General features: G+C 41.1%; 1 protein-coding gene across 3 annotated transcripts in view; it reads left to right on the top strand.

The window, feature by feature from the left end:
- The window catches only part of Ano4 (anoctamin 4), a 398,260-nt gene that overhangs the window by 22,010 nt on the left and 351,598 nt on the right, over positions 1 to 24,652 (top strand). For all 3 annotated transcript variants that reach the window (XM_032911022.1, XM_032911030.1, XM_032911017.1), the window contains exon 3: positions 4,562 to 4,813. In XM_032911022.1, coding sequence (XP_032766913.1) covers positions 4,562 to 4,813 — 252 coding nt within the window. The remainder of the gene's footprint in view (positions 1 to 4,561; positions 4,814 to 24,652) is intronic.

Here is a 24,652-nt window from a genome sequence, read left to right as displayed (position 1 = left end):
AGGGAGGCTCAGCTCAGAGTGGAGAGATAAGGTTTGTCTGTAAAGCATGGGTGGGGGCAGTGTCCTGTGAGTCGATGTCTGCATGGTGACTAGCATGGTGTAGGAAGGAACAAATATTCAACCCATGAAGTTCCCTTCCTACTTCTTGTCTTTCTTTCCCTTCCTGTCTTCTTGGGTCTCTCATTCTGTCCTCCCACCACCAGGATTTTATTCTGACACACTTCCAGTCTCTGCACACTAGCATCCTTTAGGCATCACTTCATCATGCTGATACTGTGTGTAGAAGTCAGGAGCTTCCTGGAAGAGGTGATCAACAGGAAGCGATGGTTCAGACTGTCTTCATTAACATTAATGTAATTCCAATTTACAGACCTTTAAGGAATTTGCTTTGCCTTCCAGATAAAATCAGGAAAGTAAGAGGTTGTCTGAAGAGATATGGGGGTAAGACTTTGTCTTACGAGATATTTAGGGTTGCTGTATAATAATAAAAAGTTTACTTACCTAAGACTAAGTTGCTTTGCTTCAGTTACTGGCCTGCCTTCTGTGTTCCTTCGAGGCCAGAAACTGCAGTCTCTGGCATTTACCACCTCATCATAAAACAGCAGGAGATTAAGTAATGTAGCTTTTCCTGCTAGTTGAAGTCATAGGAAGAAAAAGGGACACTTTGAAAAGTGAATTTAGCATTTATTTCTAAATGGTAAAAAGTTTTCTATGAAAGCTCTCTAAGAAAAAGGGGGTAAAGTGGAATGATCATCCCTCCTCTTTGTTCTCAGCCCTTATGCGTCTTTCAGAATACATGATCACATGGTAAAAAGTTCATCACAAGTTTATACATAAATTCAAATCATAAATCATAAGACTTTACAACAGAATGTTTACTTGGATATCCATTAGGAGTAATTATCTGGCTAACCATTCTTCACTTGACACAGCTCCACAGGGTCATGGAGAGTTAAAAAAGTAACTAAGTTATTAGTGAAGTATTGTATAGATAAACCCATTCAATATTTTATCTTCTGTCCTAGCACCTGTAATAGTCAGTTCCCTTTTTTGACCTTTGGTTAATGGTTTTATAACCTCTCCGAATGTTCTCTGAGTAGTAGAATGCTTGATTACTATCAGAGACAAAAATAACTGGTGACACTTGAAGACGTGCAGAGTTCTCATTGCAGTTTTTGATTATCAGAGAGGACCTAATACAGCTTAAGGTTAGGGATGGTGATTCCCCCAGAAGTTCTTTTGTTGTTGAGAATAGTTTTAGCTATCTTGGGTTTTGTGTTATTCCAAATGAATTTGCAAATTGCTCTTTCTAACTCTATGAAGAATTGAGTTGGAATTTTGATGGGAATTGCATTGAATCCATAGATTGCTTTCAGCAAGTGGTGGCTATTTTTATTATATTAATCCTACTAATCCATGAGCCTGGGAGATCTTTCCATCTCCTGAGATCTTCTTCGAATTCTTTCTTCAGAGACTTGAAGTTCTTGCCATACAGATCTTTAACTTGCTTGGTTAGGGTCACACCAAGGTATTTTATATTGTTTGTGACTATTTGTGAAGAATGTCATTTCCCTAATTTCTTTCTCAGCCTGTTTATCCTTTGAGTAGAGGAAGGCAACTGATTTGTTTGAGTTAATTTTATATCCAGCCACTTTGCTGAAGTTGTTTATCAGCTGTAGGAGTTCTCTGGTGTAATTTTTGGGATCACTTAAGTATACTATCATATCATCTGTAAATAGTGATATTTTGACTTCTTCCTTTCCAATTTGTATCCCTTTGACCTCCTTTTGTTGTCTGATTGCTCTGAATAGGACTTCAAGTAGTATATTTAATAGGTAGGGAAAGAGTGAGCAGCCTTGTCTAGTCCCTGATTTTAGTGGGATTGCTTTAAGTTTCTCTCCATTTAGTTTGATGCTGGCTACTAGTTTGCTGTATATTGCTTTTACTATGTTTAGGTATGGACCTTGAATTCCTGATCTTTCCAAGACTTTTACCATGAAGAGGTGTTGAATTTCATCAAATGCTTTCTCAGCATCTAATGAGATGATCATGTGGTTTTTTTTTTCTTTGAGTTTGTTTATATAGTGGATTACATTGGTGATTTTTGTGTATTGAACCATCCCTGCATCCCTGGGATGAAGCCTACTTGATCATGGTCTATGATCATTTTGATGTGCTCTTGGATTTGGTTTGTGAGAATTTTATTGAGTATTTTTACATCAATATTCATAAGGGAAATCAGTCTGAAGTTCTCTTTCTTTGTTGGGTCTTTGTGTGGTTTAGGTATGAATGTAATCGTGGCTTCATAGAATGAATTGGGTAGTGTTCCTTCTGTTTTTAGTTTGTGGAACATTTTGAAGAGTATTGGTATTAGGTCTTCTTTGAAGGTCTGATGGAATTCTGCACTAAACCTATCTGGTCCTGGGCCTTACAAATGAAAACAGATGGTGTGTACTCACTGATAAGTGGATAATAGCTCAAAAGCTAGGAATATCAAAGATACAATTCACAGACCACATGAAGCCCAAGAAAAAGAAAGACCAAAGCATGGATACTTCAGTCTTTCTTAAAAGGGGAACAAAATACTCAAGGGAGGAAATATGGAGACAAAGTGTTGAGCAGAGACTTAAGGAAAGGCCATCCAGAGACTGCCCCACCTGGGGATCCATCCCATATACAGACACCAAACCCAGACAATATTGCAGATTCCAAGATGTGCTTGCTGACAGGACTCTGATATAGCCGTTTCCTGAGATGCTTTGCTAGAATCTCACAAACACAGATGTTGATGTTTGCAGCCAATCATTGAACTGAGAATGGGGTCCCCAATGGAGGAGTTAGAGAAAGGACTGAAGGAGCTGAAGGGGTTTATGACCCACAGGAAGAACAACAATATCAACCAACTAGATGCCCTAGAGTTCCCAGGGACTAAACCACCAACCAAAGACTACACATAGAGGGACCCATTGCTCCAGCTGCATATGTAGCAGAGGATGGATAACCTTGTTAGGCATCCATTGGAGGAGAGGCCCTTGGTCCTGGTAAAGCTTTATGCCACAGTGTAGGAAAATGTCAAGGTAGGAAAGTGGGAATGGGTGGGTGGGGAAGCACCCTCATAGAAGCAGGGGGAAGGAGGATGGGGTAGGGGTTTCCAGAGGAGAAATTGGGAAACAGGATGACATTTGAAATGTAAATAAATAAAATATCCAGTAAAAAAGAAAATAACTAACCGGCACTGGACACATAACACATCATTCACACAAATAAACATGGTTATTTAAACTGGCATTCTGCTACTAATGCTTTCTAACTAAATACCACTAAATATGTGTTGAAATTTGTTGTACTACATTGATTGGAATATACTTCTTCCCCAGAAGTATTTTTAGTATTAACAAAAATTACTGTGACTTGTGTCTTAGAGTACTACTGTTTATGTAGAGAAATGAAGTTGTATGGTTATCAAAAATGTTTGTGCTGATTTTCCTATCCCAACAACAATTGCTCGAAAGGCAGTCACTACATCTACCTCCATCCACAATGTATTTAATGATACTCTCTATAATAAATAGGCTGCTGTCTTAAGTATTATCTGAAACTAGCTGGGCAAATAAAGAGATAAAAAAAGAAAGAACCTAATAGTAGTCTCACTATAAAAGAGCTTAACAAATACTGATATGAGTTTAGGAATTCTTATGGGATCATCATCAAGAATTAAAAAGTCATCTATTTGTCTATGTAGTATCACTACAAGATAGTACATCTTTGTTGTTCTGCAGAGATCTGATCAAAAGGGTGACCAAATATTATTATGTATTTAATAATAACAGGAAAAGCATATTAATAGCAGGAATCTTTCCTAAAATGCATTTCTCCTGGGCCTTTCCTATAGGAGCAAATACGTTGTGGATTTTCTTTTTAAATCTAAGGCAGACTCATCTCAGGAAGACCACCTGCTATTTCTTACCTTGTCCTATCATGGCTCCTGGCAAGTTGTTGTATGGGCTAGAGATTGGCTGTGTAGAGTGTCCAGTATGTAGTTGTTCTTCAATTGCTTCTTAAAAGTTTATGACCACAGGGGCTGTAGATATGGCTCAACACTTAAGAGTGATTGCTGCTCTTCCCAAGGACTCAAGTTTAGTTCCCTGCACACATGTTGAGTGGCTCACAATTGCCTGTAACTCCAGCTGCTTGAATTGGACATGGTCGTTGGACATTGGTGGACACCTATGGCATGCACGTATACACACACACACACACACACACACCACACATTGTGTGAGTCACCCCTACCCAATTCCAAACCAAAAAACCCCTCTATGACACAAATCTTACCTACTTTGTTAGATTTAGAGAACCTAGAAGGCAAAGACTTGGCACCTAGCACACAGTATGTGTGTTAGTCAGTCTAATGTGGCAAGATGAACACAATTTGTTAAGTATGACAGCAGCCGTTTATCCTGAGCATGCATCCTTATTTCATATGGGATTGGATGACTCAGAGCCAAATATTGTATAAGGCTTTGATATGGTTACTGACTGGATCTGTTTATTTCAACAGGTTATGATGTTGCTGGGCCTGTTGCGATTGGACTCACCCACTGGAAGAATCCCTATGTACAAGGCAGACCCACCCTCCCATCAGATCTGCCCCTTTTCCTCTCCAAAGATGCAAGCATACCTGTGTACCACCAGTCCTTCACTCGCAAAGCTGACCTGGCCACACCTTTGTCTTGTCCGGCCTCGCTATCCATCACTCCAGTGCCTTCTTACAGCAGCAGCAGCCAGGAAACTCTGAGCCAAGACACAACAGGTAACAGAGCAGGCTTCTTCAGAGGTGTGGGTCTTGGCATATCAAGGGTTCTTGCATGCATTTCCCTGCTGACCAGATTGTACCATACTTCTGCTTGTGTGGTGCTCTGGTTTCCCACGGTATCTCCATGCTTCCTGTTTAATCATTTAGTTGGACTAGAGGGAAGGTTGTGCTTGGAGCCGTGTGGCTGAAGTGTTATTCCATTTGCTAAGATGTTCCCTAGGAATCAACTTCGAATCAGGAGTCTAAGAAGCAAAAAGAGAGTTTTTGCTGTGTAATTTCTTTTTGAATATCTTACACACAGTTCACTTTGCCTCACCAAATTGATCTGCAATAGGCAGGTTCTTGAAAACCACCACCCATGGGTGTAATCTGGACAGCCAGCTTCCTGATTTTGAACAGCCAAAGAATTAAGCTTAGTTTTTTTGAATCTATAATGTCTCATCAATGCAACTGACTAAACATGAGATGAACAAGAACAATAGACCTGTTAAAGTGGATGGAAGAGAGACCATGGGGTCTCTGCCCTACACAAAGAACTATAGGCAACTAAGGAATGCTGAGAGCAGGAGAAATAGTCTTCCTCAGGGAAGTGCACACCAACTGGTTATCCAACACCAGATGGTCAGTCCTGAAAACATACAGACAGGCAACATTATTAAGACTGAGCAATGATATATATATATGTGTGTGTGTGTGTGTGTGTGTGTGTGTGTGTGTGTGTGTACAAAATAAATATATAAATAAAAATGTAAAACCCTGCTCAGTCTTACAAGTGATCCCTAACACAGTATTTAGTTTTCAAATGAACAATTTCATCAAAGACATTTTGGGGCAAAGTTCTCATGGCATATGAGGAAGGTGAGCAATCAAAATCTCAGCAGAACAATACTTAATGAAAAAAAAAGGAGCCACAAATGGGAAAGAGAACAAGGAAAGGCATATGGGGAAATTTGGAGGGAGGAAAAGGGAAGGAAAAATATAATTATATTATAATTTCAAAAATAAAAGAAAAGGTAGGGTTTTTTTTTACATTTTAAGTGGTTAGGAACAATTAATAATAATATTTCATGACATACAAAAATTATGTAAAGTTTGAATTTCAGTTTCTTACATCAGGTCTTCTTGGACATATCCATGCTTTCATTTATGCCTAACCTATGGTGATTTTTGCATAGCAATGCAGAATTACCACAAATTTTATAGCCTGTAATGCCTAAAGTATTTACTGTCTGGGCCCCTTTCAGTACTATTTGCTGACCACTGATCATGTCACATTTGAAGCAAGAGCCACCGGGGCAAGGATGGCCTTGTTTCTGAAGTCTGAGGTAGAGGTTTAAGCAATGTAAAAATTTATGCTGCTGTGTTTTCTTCAGTAACTATAGCACTTAGAGAAAATGGTTTAACTGGCAAAATCCAACAGAGTAGCCCATCCTCAGGAGTCCTTGGCAAGCAACGATTCTCAGATACTGTCACCTACAGACAAGATGCTGGGCTGCAGAAGCTATGCATGTTTCCAGGCAATCACCGAACTTGTAAACCTAGGCAGTAGGCCAGGTGCCCCATGCACAGTGCAGTGTGATCCTTGGCAGAACGTGTTTTACACACTGCTTCTCTAGGGGGTATCGTTGTTCACCTTCCTCGCATACCATGAGAACGTTCTTCCAAAGTGTCTTTGATTGAATTGCTCAGTTGAAATCTAGAGAGGGTTAGGGATCACTTGTAAAACGTTAGCTTTGCACATGGTAGGGTGTAGCCATCCTTCTGACTTGAGCATTACCTTGGCTGTAGAGATATCTGTGTAGTAAGTTCAAAAAAGTCCAGGACTTTGACTTTTATAAAAATTTTACTGTGTGTGTGTGTCTGTCTTTGTCTCTGTCTGTTTCTCTGTCTGTCTCTGTCTCTCTCTGTGTATGTACCTGAGTGCATGTATATATGCTAGGTGCCAGCAGGTGCCTGAAGAAGATATAAGTTCCCCCTAAATGGAGTTAGAAGACAGTTATTAGACACAGCATGAACACTGGGAACTGAATCCTGGTCCTCTGCAAGAGCAGCCAGTGCTCTTAATTGCTGAGCTGTCTCTCCAGCCCTAGGGTGTTTGGCTTTATTGTGAAGAAGAATGACTGTGTTTGATCTCATTCAATAATATTTGAAGTTAAGAAATCAGATGCCTGTGAGGTTCCGATCTCCTCCTGTCCTTCAATCCTTCCCCCAACTCTTCCATAAAGGTCCCCAAGTTCTGTCCAATGTTTGGCTGTGTATCTCTGTATATGTTTCTGTCATATTCTTGATGGAGCCTCTCAGAGGATGGTTATGCTAGGCTCCTGTTTGCAAGAGTCAACTAAATTGGACCCTTGGGGGCTCTCAGAGACTGATCCACCAACCAAAGAGCAAAGACAGGCTGGACCTAGGCCTCTCATATGTAGCAGATGTGCAACTCAGTCTTCATGTGGGTCCCAAACAACTGGAGCAGGGGCTGTCCCTAAATCAGTTGCCTGCCTGTGGATCCTGTTCCTCTACCTTGTCTGGCCTCAGTGGGAGAGGATGCTCCTAGCCCTACAGAGACTTGATATACCAGGGTTTGGGGATACACAGCAGGGTCTCCACCCTCTCATAAGAGAAGGGGAGAAGGGGTGGGGGAGGGACTGTGTGAGTGGGGGCATCGATCGAGTTGTAAAGTGAAGTAATAAATAAATTAATGGTGAAAAGAAGAGAAGTCAAACACTTTCTGTGGCTACAGTAAAGGAATGTTTTGGCTTTTTTTTTTTTTCAGCACAGAGGAGTGTGAAATGGGAGACACCAGGTGAACATTTTATATTCCCCATCAGTGAAGCCAGCTGATTTTTGAAAGAGCTTTCTATTTTTAACTTCCAGGTTTTCAAAACAAAACAAAACAAAAACAACAACAACAAAAAGCTAAAAAACAAACAAACAAACAAACAAAATAAATGCCCTCAATTCTCCTCATTTCAGAGATTTCCTGTAACAATACAATGACTTTCTGCACATAACAGTTTGTTATTATTTTCTTATCAGCATTGTTGCTGCTGCTCCTTGTATCTTTGCAAGGCACACCTGAACATTAATGATATCCTGTACACGTGGCATCAACTTTTAGAAAATTATAGATGCTGCCATGGCTTCTATAAATTTCAAACTCTTGCTTATGTCGTGGGCCTTACTGCATTTATTTTCTTGCAGTAATTTATTGATTTCAGTGTGTAAAAATATTTGCGTGAAAGTTTTGCTGCCTTTCTTATTTGTCTTAAAATACATTTAATTTACTTATGTCTTTTATATTTTTAATTTTTTTCCTTCTGTTGCTAATTAGAGGAAAATTCTGGAGTGAGAGGAGTCAGTATAATGAGATGGTCTTGGAGACTCCAGAGCCTTTCACAAATATAATTTTTAGCTCCATAACTTCAGTGCTCATACAGAAGACCTGGTGACATACGTGTAACTAGACAATTATTTACTGATTATTGGCATTTTCTTATGCCTATGAGCTTCCATTTTTATAAAAACACAATCATTCTACAACTCCAGGGTGAATTAACAAAATCCTGAGTGAACAGAAGCTCTTGAGTTCTCATTGTGTTCACTGTTTCTAAGTGTGTAATATTGTTATTCTTTGAGAACTTCATTCAATGTATTTTGATCATATTTACCCTCTTGCCTCAACTCCTCTCAGGTTTACCTCTACCTACCAACTTTTGTGTCTTTCTTCCTTCCTTCCTTCCTTCCTTCCTTCTTCCTTCCTTCCTTCCTTCCTTCCTTCCTCCTCCTCCCTCCCCTCTTATGAACCCACTGAGTCTAATTTGTGCTGTCAATGTACTCCTGGGTATGGCACCAACCACAGGAGCACTTAAGGCCTATATCTCTGTAACGAGGGGTTGGGGCTCCTAAGTCCCTTTCCTCCCTCTCCAGACTGTTTTTAATTTTACCACAATTCTATCCATTTCTCTTTCTCTTCATTGTGTAACTGATCTGCACAGTAGGTCCGTGTTCATTAGACTTAGTCCTAGTTTCCAGTGTGTACATTGTGCAAGATGTAAAACCCTGGATATATTGCTCCTTCCTAGTGACAAATGAGGTTTTGTTAGTAAATAAATCACAGCAACTTAAGATGAAAAAGCAGTCTTCAGTGCTGGCTTGCTCCATCCATCTATCCATCCATCCATCCATCCATCATCTATCCAGCCATCCATCCATGCATGCATCCATCCATGCATCCATGAATGCATCCATGCATCCATCATCCATGCATGCATCCATCCATGTATCCATTTATCCATCCATCCATCCATCCATCCATCCATCCATCCATCCATCCATCCATCCATCTACCTATCCATCCATCCATACATCCACCCATTCATCCATCCATCCATCCATGTATCCATTTATCCATCCATCCACCCATCCATCCATCCATCTACCTATCCATCCATCCATCCATCCATCCTTGCACGCATGCATCCATCCATCCTTGCATGCATGCATGCATCCATCCATGCATCCATGAATGCATCCATGCATCCATCCATGCATCCATCCATCCACCCATCCATGCATGCATCCATCATCCATCATCCATCCATCCATCCATCCATGCATCCATCCATGCATCCATCCATCCATCCATCCATGCATCCATCCATCCATCCATCTATCCATCCATCCATCCATCCATCCATTCATCCATTTATCCATCCATCCATCCATCCATCCATCCATGCATCCATGCATCCATCCACCCATCCATCCATCCATCTACCTATCCATCCATCTACCTATCCATCCATGCATCCATGCATCCAGGCATCCATGCATCCATGCATCCATCCATGCATCCATTTATCCATGCATCCATCCATCCAATGTGTACTACATTCTTTTCTTTTTTGTACCATGTGATATGATCTTTGGATAGGAAATTAAGACATATATCACAATTCTCTCAAGGAAATCAATGCTTAGTGGAGAAAACAGGTAAGAAATCAAGTATTCTAATACAGTGTGACAAATGTTAAAGTAGGAATGTGCTGGCTAGTGCTATGTCAATTTGATGCAAGGCAGAGTCATCTCAGAGGAAGGAACCTCAATTGACAAAATACTTCATAAGACCAGGCTATAGGAAAGCCCATAGGGAATTTTCTTAATTAGTAATTGATGAAGGAGGGTAGTGTCATTCCTGGACTGGTGGTCCTGTGTTCTATGAGACACCAGGCTGAGCAAGCCAGGAGGATAAGCCAGTAAGCAACACTCCAACCACTGGTTCCCATCCACTCCCTTCCTTCACATCAGTTCCAGATGCATGCTGAAGGCCCTCAGCTAATAATCCCATGCCTGATTTATCTGACAAATTAAGATGCTTAGTTACAGCTGCCTACTGGACTTTTCAATTTGCTCTTAGCTCTTTTAAAGTTATATACCCTTGATGGAACTTTTATCTGGTAGCTTTCTTAAAGTTGATTTTCCCATTCCAATTAATAGTGGCAGAGTCTTTAGTTTGGACTGCTATAGCAAAATTCCATAGATTGAGTAGCTTAAATCACAAAGATTTCTTATCTTAAAAAATCTAGATTGGGACGTTCAGGACCAGGGCATTGGAAGAGTGGGTTTCTCTGGAGACCCTCTTCCTGGTATTCAGATGGCTGTCTTTTGGCTAGATTATCTCATGATTAATGTTCTGACTTTAAAAACTGTATCTCTGTCTGTCTGTCTATTTATTAATGTGTATGAATGTTTGCCTGCACGGATATCTGTGCACCACTTATGTGCTGGTTCTTTCAGGGGCCAGAAAAGGGCATTGGAACTCCTGGAACTAGAATTGCAGAAGCCACCATGTGGGTTCTGGGAATTGAATCCACGTGCTCTGCAAGAGCAGCAAGTGCTCTTAACCACTGGGCCATCTCTCCAGCCCAGTGCTCTGATTACTTCTTTTTCTTTTCTCCTCCTCTTCCTCTTCCTCCTCTACCTCCTCTTTCTTCTTTGATTGCTTTGTTTGTTTGTTTGTTTTGAGACAGTTTCTCTCTGTGTAGTCCTACATGTCCTGTAACTAGCTCTGTAGGTAAGGCTGACCTTGAACTCACAGAGACCCATCTGCCTCTGCCTCCCAAGTGCCATTAAAGGCATATGCCACCACTACCCAGGTGTGCTGTAACTTCTTATAAAGGCAATAATCCTTTCTATGAGCATTCTGCATCATGGCTAGTTGCCTATTCCTCATCAGTGGAAGGACATGAAGATGTGAGATGCCTGCTCTTTGTTTCATTTACCTTGTGCACTTATCGTCTAGACAGAGCTCTTGTATCTTGTTACAAGGTGGAAAATGCTTATCCTCCCTTCCCATTTACCTAGTGAGGCTTTCTGATACAGAAATGTGTGTGAGCTCTGAATTCTTGAGCTGTGCCTACTGGTGGTGATGCAATGAGTTTGTCTGAGAGTATGGAGTAGCTTGTAGCAAGTGCCCATTTTATAGCATGAATTCAGTATCTTTCAATAAATTGTGACTAGATACTTTCAGGACTGAAGCCATAGGAAACACGGAGGAGTCAAATTTTTAGAGACTGGATACCATTAGTAATGACCCTGCAACTTGAGCCACTGATAATATGCAGAGTAATCAGAACTTGTTAAAGATCTGTGTGTGATACAAGTTGGGGTCTGCCTATGCTGTAAAACTAAGAGAATGGTTGGGAATGTTCACTTAACAGGAGAGTTAGCTCAGAGAAGTAAAACACTGTTTTGTTCAAGTTTTCTGTTTCCCTAAATTTGACTCATCTTTTCAGAATTCAAGGCTATGTCACTCAGTTATCTAATCTAACATAATCCCATCACCTCCTTTTCCATGTATGCTGGTTATTTTGACATAGATGATTGAAATCAGCAGTGAATCCAGGGACAATTAATGGCACATGAGTGCAAAGTCAATTAAACAACATGGTTATGAATTCACTTGAGAATTATGCTAAGAAACTGAAATCTTCAATTAAAACTGCCTTAGGATGATATAATTCAGAATAAAACATTACAATCCCATATCAGAGTTACCCATTCACTCAGTTATCTGAACTCTCACTGTAAAGGAATTTTCATCCAGCAACATGGCTGCTCTGATCACATCCAAAGACCTTCTTGGTCTGTGTGATCCAGCTGGAATGCAGACATGCTATACACCTTTAGTCCCTCTGTCTGGAATACAGACGCACCCTCAGTACACACCTTTAATCCCAAGGACATCTAATTGAGGGACAGACAAAGTGAGGAATCAGAGAAAGATTTGACAGAATGAACCAGAGATAGGATAAGCCCAACTCTCAGGAGAACAGTTAAAAGACCAGCTCAGAGAGAGTGCAGTTCAGGCAGCAGTGTTCAGCTGAATGGAATTGAGATTGGTGTAGTCAGTTGAAAGCCAGTAGGGGCTCCATACAATGCAGTGGAGTTGAGTACATGAGTTCACACGGTTCAGTCCACATCAGCAGAGGCAGTTAAGAGTATGGAGGAGCCAAGAGATAAGAACAAATGGCCAGGGTTAGTTTGATGCCAAGCAGAGTAATTTAATAAGAAGCTGAGAAGCTAGATTGAATCAGTTTGGAAAGGAGTTTAAACCAGAACAGCTGAGTTGAACCAGCCAGCCAGAGTTCAGAAAGAACTAGGAAGGGGTGGGCTTATTTATTTAACAGTAAGCCTCTGAGAGACAATTATATCAGGCAAGTAAAGGAGATATTTACACTCACCACTCAAAGCATGGTTCATTGGCAATAAGAGGGCCTGGGATGGAGACAGCTTTAGTAACATTTGCGAACAATGGTCTATGGTTTGTGAGTGATGGATGCTATCAGTGCTTTCCAGTATAATTAAAACCAGAGCTCCTTTCTGCTGCCATGATAACCACAACAGTCAGAAACAACTTCTCCATCACATTCTCAATTAACAACCAAGCAGTGGGAATGGGGCTGTGGATACAGCATCTGTAACACTCACCAGTATCAGATTAGGGCTCACGTAAATGAACTTGGACATTGATTTATCATTAAAATAGCTGGAGTCTTTGAAACAAGGAATTCTCACACTTTATCATGAACCCAGTAAACTGGAGATTCTGTTGAGCTTCAGGCCCTTCTTCAGTTAGCCTGGGGAGTTGGTGGTGACAGCCTATATTTCTCAAGTGATGTTTGTGCTTCTGGACTCACAAGACATGGATCTAAAATCTTATGTCAAAGCTTTGTAGAATTTATCCAACAGGCCTCTGTTCTAAAAGATGAGTGATCATAAAGGGCTCAGGCAATGTTACCTTTATCAAAACATTGCCTCTGAGTTCCTAAAGCAACATTCCAGAAAGGACATTTGCTAGATCCAACAGTTCTAAGTGGAAAGTCTTCTCATACTCTGTTACCAGGAAAGTGCTGACTCAGGAGATACATGCTCTGACTCTCACACAGACATTATTTAGACAATGAAACAAAATGCCAACAGCCATGACACTGACTCATGAGGGATCCTAGTTGTCTTAGCTCTGGTTTCCTGGAAACAGAGTCTGAGTCACAGATATATATGCATGAACTTTACTGATGTGGTTCTTGGGGGCAGTAAGTGTGTATGTGTATGCATGGGTAGGAGGGTAAAGGAAGATGCCTGGACAAAGGGAAGGTTTGAAAAATGGTGCTGCCCAAGGAGGACCTCAGACAATTAATTGCAAGGGAGATCTGGAATTTGGTCCTTGCTCCAAGATGGCATTTGTGCCCTCCCATGTTTGCCTGAATTTGAGCTACCACAAGGAAGGGGCATGACCTTGAAATTTTTCTCTGTGTGGCAATTCTTCAAAAGAGAGTTAGCTGAAAGCCAGCATCCCTAACATCCAAAACAGCTGGCAGGTGCATTCTGTCACATCAGGTGATTAACATGAAGCAATCAAAAGGATGTAAACAGGAGCACAAATTAAAGAACACAAAGGGATTCTTAGTGAGACCACAGGCATGAGAAGCTCTGCAGGGCCTTTGAGGTGGGGATGGGGTGATGATTGACAACTCGTATGTTGAAGTGCTGAGTTGAAGTAGGATGGGGCTTTTGAAACTTTTTAAAATTACATTTTATCTATCTATCTATCATCTATCTATCTATCTATCTATCTATCTATCTATCTATCTATCATCTATTGATTGATCTATGAGTCTATTACGTGTGTGTGTGTATGTGTATGAGAAGTAGGACGGGGCTTTTGAAAGCTTTTAAAATTACATTTCATCTATCTATCTATCTGTCTATCTATCTATCTATCTATCTATCTATCATCTATCGATCGATCTATGTGTCTATCTATCTATTATTTGTATATGTGTGTGTGTCTATGTGTATGAGCATGTGATCAGGCATGTGAGTGTATGTTTGTGTGTGCCATATCATATGGGTAGAGGTGAGAGGACAACTTGTTGTAGTCATTTGACTCCCATCATGTGGGACCCAAGAATAGAACTTAGATCATCAAGCTTGGCTGCAAGCACCTTTATATGTGCACCATCTTACCACCCCCTAGGTTAAGAATTTTGAGATCTAGTTTATCAGAATTCAGTTGGTGGGGTTGTACACACCAATTGGCAAGTGATTTTTTGCCAGTACAGACCAATCAGAAGAGTTAGAGGGAGCTCTGAGGTTTGTGGAGGAAAAGTCCCAGATTCTAGAGCCATTTCTTAATGATCCGGAATTGATGAATGTGTTATGGTCTGACCCCCCCAGAATAGCTGTAGACATTTCGTTCCGTGCCTGCCAGCTGTTTCATATTGGTGCTGTAATATGCCTGCCAGCTAGTGACACAGAAAAGTGACTTGGCTCAGAGCAAGGACATGCTGACCACAGACCTTGTCTTGTTCTGCATGTTCTGAACATTCTGTAGGAGGTTTGCTAATCTCAAGGAATCCCACAAAGCTTTACATAAAAACCCATCAAATCAGAGGTCAATATGTTATGTCTAAAATATCTTGAGTCAGAGCCAACCACTGGGCAGCACTCCCTGCACTTGGGGATGAAGTCATTGTGGTTTTTATGATACTTTTTTTTTTACCTTTATAAGCTGACAGGAAAAAAAATGATCTGTTGTCATAGTTCAGTTAATTCTGAGCTACATCCCTGGTCTGATCAGTATTAGGATGTGCGTTAGATAAACTATTTTTGCTTAACTGAGATCAGTGTTCATATGGTTTGTGTGGTGATTCCTGAACCCCAACAGAATGCCTGGATTCTCATTCAGTTTGCTGTTTTCTCATTCAAAGGGTTGGAAAACGGCTTTTGGTTCCTTTGCTCGTATCCCTGAGGGTTTGTAGAAACTACACTTTTTATCTTTATCAGACAAAGAATAATAGAAGTGACCTAGGGTCATCATTGTATAATGGGGCTGTTAGTTCTGTTTCTTATTCCAGGTTCTGTGACACATTTAAATCCCACTGTTTTTATACTGGATATACTGGAGTGACCAGTCAGGATGCATTGATGTGGTGTCACTACCTACTGATAAGCTACAGCATGTGCTTCAAATATTGACCTAAGTAAGATAGGAGTGAAAACATAGCACCTCCTTCTGAAGATATGCTGGAACCTCAGAAGCAATTCTCTAATATGTGTGGAAGTTCCAGCGTATAAGAAGTGACTTCTCCTTGAAGATCGATCATTAATGTTACATTAAAACCATCTATTATGCCCATAGCAATGAAACAGTTTCTTCAAATCCCAAAGCTGTAAACTCTCAAAGGGTCTGTGCACCTCGACGTTTTCATGGGTTGAACTAGACAAAGAACTATGCTGAAAGATCCTGTCCAGTTAACTGCTATCATGGTAAAGATGTCTACCAAATATTATGGTTTGGATACTAAATATTCTCCCAAACCTCATACCTTGAAAGCTTGGGTTCCAGTTGTAGAGTGATGAACCTAGTAGGAAGATGTTGTCACTGTAGGTCTGTTGTTGGTTCGTAAAATGAGATCCCATGTCCTTTCTCTCTTTTGCTTCCTAGCAACCATGATATTAGCAGAATTTCCCTATCACACACTCCCACTTGATGGTCCATCTTACCCTGGGACTAAAGTGATGAGGTCAGCTAACTGTGGACTGAAACCTCTAAACCTATGGGTCAAAAGTATAACTTTCCTCTTTTGACATTGTTTGGCTCAGACATTTTTGCTTCAGTGACAGGAAACAGATGAACACATCAACCCCCAAATATTGGTGGTCTAGAGCACTAAGCATCCACACAGTTTCCAGACTCAGATGAGGGCCGGCTGTGTTTTTGTGATGTGGTTTTGCTTTCAAGCTGGTTGGTGTCGGCTGACTCAGCCCAACTCCAGCTAGAGCGACAGGAATGATTCATCCTTGTTGTACAGTCTCATCCTCCAGCAAGTACATTCTTGAATGTCCTCATGACAGTGACAGAGGTGTAAGAGAAGAGGTCAGGCTCATCTTGCGAACACCAAGCTTATTCTGGTAACAGATTTGCTAATTAATGTTCGATCAGCTGAACCTACATCACAGGGATGAGCCCCAAGTTTAAATAAGGATGGACAGTCCTGCAGGTGCAGCCACAGGGCCACCAGATATGGAATTGGGGACATTGAATAATCAGGAGGAATGATACAATCTGCTACGTCTGTCTTATATTCCGACTACTGACCTAAAGCAGGTATTCAGGTAAGTCTCAAATCAGAGACCTTGGGGCTGGGCCAGAGGTGTTTATTTTAAAGAGAATCCTGTTTTCCTCCCCATTCTTTACTTATGGGACCTCCCTTCTACCTGTTCCTATTCAAACTTTCTTATAAAATCCTTTCCTCTTAGTGTAGACCATTAGAAAAGTAGATGCCCGCAGGTTTCCTCTCTGTCAGTGTATGAGATGAGCTGGGCCTACCTGCACCCTAGCTATAGATTACGTCATAACGCAACAGATATTTCACTCACATGTTCTGTACTTGTAAGAGATTTGTCACAGCCTCGGGTGCATTTTGAGTTGATTTATGACATTATGCATAGAAGAGGGAGGGGGGTTAATAAATAAAGCTAGCCCTGGTAGATATTAAAATAGTGTCTTTTGTCTCAACTTCTTTTCCTAAGATTTTGCTCTGGATCTCTAGCCATCTCTTGGACTGTTTTGTTGTATCATCTCATCAGCTTGTCTGTTTCTCTCGTCTCTGTTTTCACAGTAGCTTCACCGTCTATCCTGTTCTGACGAGGGGAGCAGAGTCATCTTTATCCATCTGCTTCCACAGTCATCATCTATCCTCTTCGAATAATGACTAGGCCCCATTATCCAACCAGACACTGACTTTGCAGGTCGTTTGCTAGGGACCGTGACTGTGAGAGTGACTAAGGCATAGTGCTCTTTGAAGCTCAGCTTCTACTGAGGCGGTGAACAGTAATCACATAACTCAGTGTGGTGTGGGGCTCTGAGTAGTGTTCTTCTCTACCCCTGTTCTCATCAGCTCTCATGCTCACTGCTCATCAGCTCTTGCTCATTCAGGTCTTTTAAATCCTACCTTCTTTTCTTCACTCACACGGCTACTGCCCTTGTGGTGGTTCAAGGCTTAGCACTGCTACCTTAGTGGGGCAGTAGTCCTCTGCCTGGTTTCTCTGCTTTTGCTCATTTCTCACCAGACCTAAATGTTTTCTGTTACCATTGTCTAAAGCTGCTATCTAAGTCTGCTCTTTCTTGGCTTAGAAACAATCACTGGGATGGAAAGTTTTTCAGTCAGTTATACACGCAACTGCCAAGTGGCCTAGCCATTCTACTTCAAAGTGTAAACTCAGAAATTTCAGAGAAAATACTCAAACATTTGCAAAAAATGCCTATAGCATCGCTATGCATAATAACTAAAAGGAAGACGCAACACAAAGTCATCAATTGCTTAGTGAATAAATGAAATGTCACGTGTCTGTATAGTGATATTATTCAGCCAAAAAAAAAAAAAAAAAAGACATCGTGCTGGCTGGAGGGGCTCAACACTTGGGAGGCAGAGACAGGAGGATTTCTGTGAATTCAAGGCCAGTCTGGCCTTCACAGTGAGAGCTTGTCTCAAAAGACAAAACACAGTATAGATTAAATACTTCTATGTGCTTCAACCTGGGTGAACCCTGAAAATGTTATTCTAAGTGAAAGAAGCTATTCATGAAAGGCAGTACAGTGTATGATTCCATTTGCATACAGTTTCTAGAATTGGCAAATCTATCTATAGGGAAAGAAAGCCAAATCATGGTTACGGGGGGAAGGGGAGAATGAGGAATGACTCTTCAATGTGTCTTGAGATAATGAAAACATTTTAGAATTAGATGAGTCAGATAGTAATGATAATTTTATAATCATATATATGTCTGTCTGTCTGTCTGTCTATCTATCTATCTATCTATCTATCTATCTATCTATCTATCTATCAATTATACTCACACAGAGGCACATACATAAACATGTTATTGTATCTATCAGGGTTCTCTAGAAGAACAGAACCAATAGAATATCTTTGTGCTCTGACAGGATTTACTAGTATGACTTACAACTGATTAAGGCTGTGTAGTCCAACAATGGCCGTCTGTAGGCTGCAGAGTCTAAGAACCAGGTCCATGAAGCTGGTTCTCACCAGTCTCAGTGTAGAACTGAAAGTGCGGAAGAGTCCTAGAGGCTTTGGTCTCCAGTCCACATTGGAACCTGAGGGAAGCTGGGTTCTGATATCAGTGAAAGACGGTAGCAATGGCAGTCAGCTCTTACAGTGGAAATATTCACCGTCAAGAATGAAGGCCCATAGGCAAGCAATATGGCTTAGCTTTGGACATCTTGATATCTGGGTCACCACCAGAAAGTGCCATCCAATCTAGACATTAATTCTTCCGTGATGTTGATTCATCCTGGAAATGTCCTCACAGACCTACAGTGGTATCAATTCTTCCTAAGTCGGTACTTCATAAGCACTGACTTTGAAATCTTTCTGGTCTGTCCTCACCTGTCTGATTAACTTTGCAGCCCCCAAACATCCTGGGTTCTAGGTCTCTCTGTGGCACTAGTAACATCCTTTGCTTATGTCAAACTTACCCCTGCATTGTCATATTCTGCTTGGTAAAGTCACATCTGGTTCAGTTGCCAGCACCTCTGTGAGGGTCCCCCTGTGTTCCTCACACTTTCTGCCCTGTCATCCCATAGCACTTGTTTTAGTGTCACAGTAAATCCCAGCTGAGTATTTTTCTTTACTGTACACAATTATGAGTGCATCAGATTACACGTTGTCTGGTTTGAATTTGGGTCCTTGTGATGTATAATAGTTGGTCAATAATTGCTGGATTTGTGGCTTGGTTTAAATGTTGGTTTAAATCCAGGCTTTAAATAAATGCTGTATCCCAACACTTTCATTTACAAATCCTGTAACAACCACTACACTTTGATTATGATCTTTCTTATTTATTGCGGTTGAGATAATTGATCGTGTTGGGTTTAACAGACTTCTTTGTAGCTTATTAGCACCCACTCACCTCGAATATTTGTCTTCTTGGCAGTTGGAGCTCTCACCTTGATTTGCCTTGCTCTCAAGTTTAGTGATATTGTAACTGATGTCTTCCTGCCTCTCTTCCCTGTGCCTTTCACCCTTAGAGGACAGATTTTTAGAGTATAGTCTTACTATTTTATTAGAGGATTGCGGGGTCTTTGAGTAATAATTTGCAAAGGCATTTTTAAGTGGTCAAGTACTAGGGCATATACAGTCATTGTTCCCACTTAATCTCAAGTCAGGGCTTTTTGTGTTAGTATCTTTATAATCGTATTGTTATTTTCTCAAGTGTTAAGATATAGTTTTCTTATTCAAATAAATGCACTCATGGAACCTAGGAAACGCTCAGTGGGTAAAGTTCTTGTTTAAACATGGAGGCCTTAATTTGGATCCTCAGCCCCCATGTAAGAGCTGTGGATGATGACTCCTGTCTATGAGCTCAGTGCTGGGGGCAGTGTGGGTAGGAGAAGTCAGGCTTGTTTCCCAGTTTAGCCTAGCTGCAGTAGTGAGGCCAGGTTTTGTGAAGAGACTTTGTTTAGAAAAAATAGGTGGAAGGTGATGGGAAAAGACATTTGACAGCCATCTTTTTTTCCCCATCTTTATTAAATTGGGTATTTCTTATTTACATTTCAAATGTTATTCCCTTTCCTGGTTTCCAGGCCAACATCCCCCTAAATCCTCCCCCTCCCCTTCCATATTGTTGTTCCCCTCCCCATCCTCCCCCTATTACCGCCCTCCCGCCAAACAATCAAGTTCACTGGGGGTTCAGTCTTGGCAGGACCAAGGGCTTTCCCTTCCACTGGTGCCCTTACTAAGCTATTCATTGCTACCTATGCAGTTGGAGCCCAGGGTCAGTCCTTGTAGAGTCTTTGGGTAGTGGCTTAGTCCCTGGAAGCTCTGATTGGTTGGCATTGTTGTTCATATGGGGTCTCAAGCCCCTTCAAGCTCTTTCAGTCCTTTCTCTGATTCCTTCAACGGGGGTCCCGTTCTCAGTTCAGTTGCTGATGGCATTCATCTATGTATTTGCCATATTCTGGCTGTGTCTCTCAGGAGAGATCTACATCTGGTTCCTGTCAGCCTGCACTTCTTTGCTTCATCCATCTTACCTAGTTTGGTGGCTGTATATGTATGGGCCACATGTGGGGCAGGCTCTGAATGGGCATTCCTTCAGCCTCTGTTCTAAACTTTGACTCCCTATTCCCTCCAAAGGGTATTCTTGTTTCCCTTTTAAAGAAGGAGTGAAGCATTCGCATTCTGGTCATTCTTCTTGAGTTTCATGTGTTCTGTGCACCTAGGGCACAGAATTCAAGCACTTGGGCTAATATCCACTTATCAATGAGTGCATACCATGTGTGTTTTTCTGTGATTGGGTTACCTCACTCAGGATGATATTTTCCATTTCCATCCATTTGCCTATGAATTTCATAAGTTCATTGTTTTTGATAGCTGAATAGTATTCCATTGTGTAGATGTATCAGATTTTCTGTATCCATTCCTCTGTTGAAGGGCATCTGGGTTCTTTCCAGCTTGTGGCTATTATAAATAAGGCTGCGATGAACATAGTGCAGCACGTGTCTTTGTTATATGTTGGGGCATCTTTTGGGTATATGCCAAAGAGAGGCATAGCTGGGTCCTCAGGTAGTGCAATGTCCAATTTTCTGAGGAACCTCCAGACTGATTTCCAGAGTGGTTGTACCAGTCTGCAATCCCACCAACAATGGAGGAGTGTTCCTCTTTCTCCACATCCTCGCCAGCATCTGCTTTAGCAGCTATCTTTGATTTACACACGCACGCGTGCATGTGCAGACACACACACACACACACACACACACAATTGGTAGTGAATACTCACACACACATGTTCACACACCACAGTGAAAACATGAAATTTTAAAGGTTATATCTAAGTGGCTTCACACTACCCATCCATGCTGCTTTCACATATTTTTCAATATAGTGAAGGTTGCTAAAGAAAATGTTTTCAGTGCTGCTCCTCAACTAATTTTAGAAGGGTCATGGTCACAATTTTATGTACCCTGCAATATATTGTAGTTTGGAGCCTTTCCATGTTAAATGGTATATTAGCAAAGATTAGGAGTGAAACTGAGTTAGCATTAGATTTGTGCATGGACCACTATTTTACAATGTTACTTGTGAGGTAACAAACTTTGCCCAGGGAGTCATATAGGAGGAACAAGAATGACATGACAAATCTCTGCCCTCGCCACACATTACCTGAGGATCTGAGGGGTTTTTTTGTTTGTTTGTTTGGTTGGTTGGTTTTTTTTAAGAACTACCATCTCTTTAAAGATTCATTCATTCCATTTCCTGAGAAATACAATCACTTCCCATCTCAGACCAGTAAGTCATGAATAAGAAAAATCTGAGTTATCTGGTTTGTTTTAACATTTACCTTCTCAGACATTCTAAATACATGCAGTGTATATATTTAGATAATCATGCAAATAGATTGTGTTGTGACTTTTTTTTTGTAAGAATTCAGGGTACTACCCAATATAAAAACTCTCAGAAGAGCATTGGCATATACTTATTGCTATAATTTTATCACCATAAATCTTAATGAGTGTAACATTTCTTGAACACCTCCTATGTGCATGGCATTGCGTGGATGGATATTTGGAGAGACAGAAATGTAGAATTCCTGGTCCTTTAGGCACATAGAGCAGAGAAGACAGTTACATAAATAGTTGTGATTCAACACTTATGGTTCACTGTGACTCAGTAGTATGCATGTATCCCCTGTCAGACCCTCCCTTCTCTGGTTCATGTCTACTGTCTTAGTTAGGGTCTCCATTGCTCTGAAGAGACACTGTGACCAAGGCAACTCTTATAAGGATAATAGTTAATTGGGAACAGCTTACAGGTTCAGAGGTTCAGTCCATTATCATCAAAGTGGAATCAAAGTTCTGGTGATAAAGGTTCTACTGCTGGTAAACAGGTAAAATATAATGCTCAATCTGTAACTATGATAAACGAACACTTAATCAAACGCGGAGTTGGCTCAAAATAGAACCCTCTGCCCTTTCCTTTATATTCAAGTTCTGTCACAGAGACGTGGCCATCTTTACCTTTCTACCTCTTGTTCATTCTCTCCTCTGTGCTTGGCACCCCCCTCATAGAGGATGAGAGCTCTAACATAGGATGTGAACTCGGGAGGTCACTGGTGACCTCCTAATTGCCAATCCCAAATGATCACTTCCCATTCTTGCCTTCTCCCACTCTCTGATTGGTATTTCTTTTTAAAGCTATTATTTTTATTTTTAAAATTGTATGTATGTGTGTGGGTCTATGCCTGAGTACATGTGCTTGAGGAAGCCAGAGGCAGTGGGTCACCTAGAGCAAAAGTAACAGACAGTTTTAAACTGCCCAGTATAGGTGCTGGGAATTGAATCCTGTCTTCAGCAAAAGCAGCATGTGCTCTTAAGCATTGAGCCAGCTTTCCAGACCCTCTGGCGGGCATGTCAACTCTGGGGAGAGTCTTCCTTAAAGGTCCTCAGCTTTGTGTTAAGCCTATTTTTCTGGTCTACCTCCTTATCCTATGTCCTTTCCCACATGTCCTTTAATGTCAGGAAATTCAGAGTACAAGCCTTACTCTCTTGCTTTCTCTACTCTTTCTGTCTTTTCTGCTGCCCCAGGTTCCCCATCAATCTGCATACTGTACTTTGGGCTCAAATCTCTAGTGCGACTTTTATTTTTTTTCTGACTCCCTTCCTGATGCTCCATTTTGGTGTCTCATATACATACCAATTCACGTTAGCCAAAATCCATCTTCTGAGCCCACTTTCTTTCCTGTCCTCTCTGTGTTTTCTGTCTTCGTGAATGCACCCAGTTGCCTAAGACAGAAGCCTAGAATAGCCATAGTTTTTCCTCTGCCCTGTTCATCGTGTTGAAATGATATTGAAGGGCCCTATCCCTTTATCCCCACCATGACCACCCTTGCAATGACTCAAAGTATCCACAACTTCAGTTAGGATTTGACTTCTCATTTTCCTTGGAGTCTGTTCCATCCATCCTCTACGTGACTGTCAGAAATCTTACTAACTTATATTATTTCCTTTTAGCAAACCTTTTAGTGGTTATAAATGTTGTGCAGAGAATCAAGTTTCATCTTCCTAGTCCTTCTGGTTGGTCTCTGCCTGCCTCTTTCCAGTCCTGATACCTACTGTGATGTCTCCATCCTAAAACAAGCCTGTTGTTAAGACCTTGAGCAACCTATAACAAAAACTATGACCTTATGGAAACCCTTGTCCTTACAGAGGGGAGTGGCTACTGGAGACTTCACATCGGAGAAAGCTGAATTCCACACTGGAAAGAATCTTTGAAGGCGACTAAGTCAACTCGCCCCACTAATCTCTGAACACAGCCTGCCAGCCTCTGTGCTGTTAAGTCTGTGCAGTATTAACTTCCATGCAGGTTATTGTGAAGTCTAAGGTAGCCACCGGTTCTGTCAAGAAAAATTGTCTTATTTCCCTACATACATTCTTTTCCTATTATGGTTTCTGCCAATTTTTTTCCTCTAAGCTTCTTATCGATGCATATTTTATACCTTCTTCCCAACTTAAATTGATTTTCCACTTCCTTAAAAATTCTATATTTTAATATAAGAAAGAAAATAAATTCAGTACTCTAAGACATCCTATTATGCAGGAAAGATCGGAGATGTCAGGAGGCCCACATAGTACTCAGAAACATCCTGAAGAAGGAATGGTTTCTGAGTTGAAGATAGGCACTCCAGAGACTTGCAGAAACTCCTTTCTTTAGTCTCAAGCACATCTGCTCCGAAATGCTCCAATCCAGCATTGTAGAGCTCACAGAAAGCGCTCTGGTCCCCGAGTCACCTACCATTGGGTCTTGGTTCATTCAGAATTAGAGTAAGGCTGACATTGAACTGTTCTTGGATGTGCACTGATAGTGCAGATGGTGGCCTGGGAGTAGTGTTCAGCATGGGGCCAGTGCCTGGAGCAGATGGAAATCTTTTTTTTTCTTTCTCCACCAGCTGACACTTGACTCTTCCTGAAAAGAGGGGCATGGAGGCAGCAAGGAACCCAGATGCTACCACAGAGCTCTGTGCCAGCCACCTGACTGTCCTCATGGGAATTGCTGCTAGCCTGCATCCATAGGTGCAAGTCTGGAATTTTGTTTTTCTTTAGAGAGTCATGGTAGTCTCTGGTGATGATTACCACACCATCTCAGCTCAATGATGATTACCCCTTAGTCATTCTGAAGAGTTCACAGTGTATTTTTTCACATTTCCAATCCTATCTGCTGTGCATCTTGACCCTGGGTAAATAACGTATTAGTTTCTAGG

The sequence above is a fragment of the Rattus rattus genome, chromosome 1, assembly GCF_011064425.1.
Source record: "Rattus rattus isolate New Zealand chromosome 1, Rrattus_CSIRO_v1, whole genome shotgun sequence".
In the NCBI taxonomy this organism is placed as follows: domain Eukaryota; kingdom Metazoa; phylum Chordata; class Mammalia; order Rodentia; family Muridae; genus Rattus; species Rattus rattus.
The sequence above is the reverse complement of the archived record's forward strand: the minus strand, read 5'-3'. Positions and strand labels throughout refer to the sequence as shown.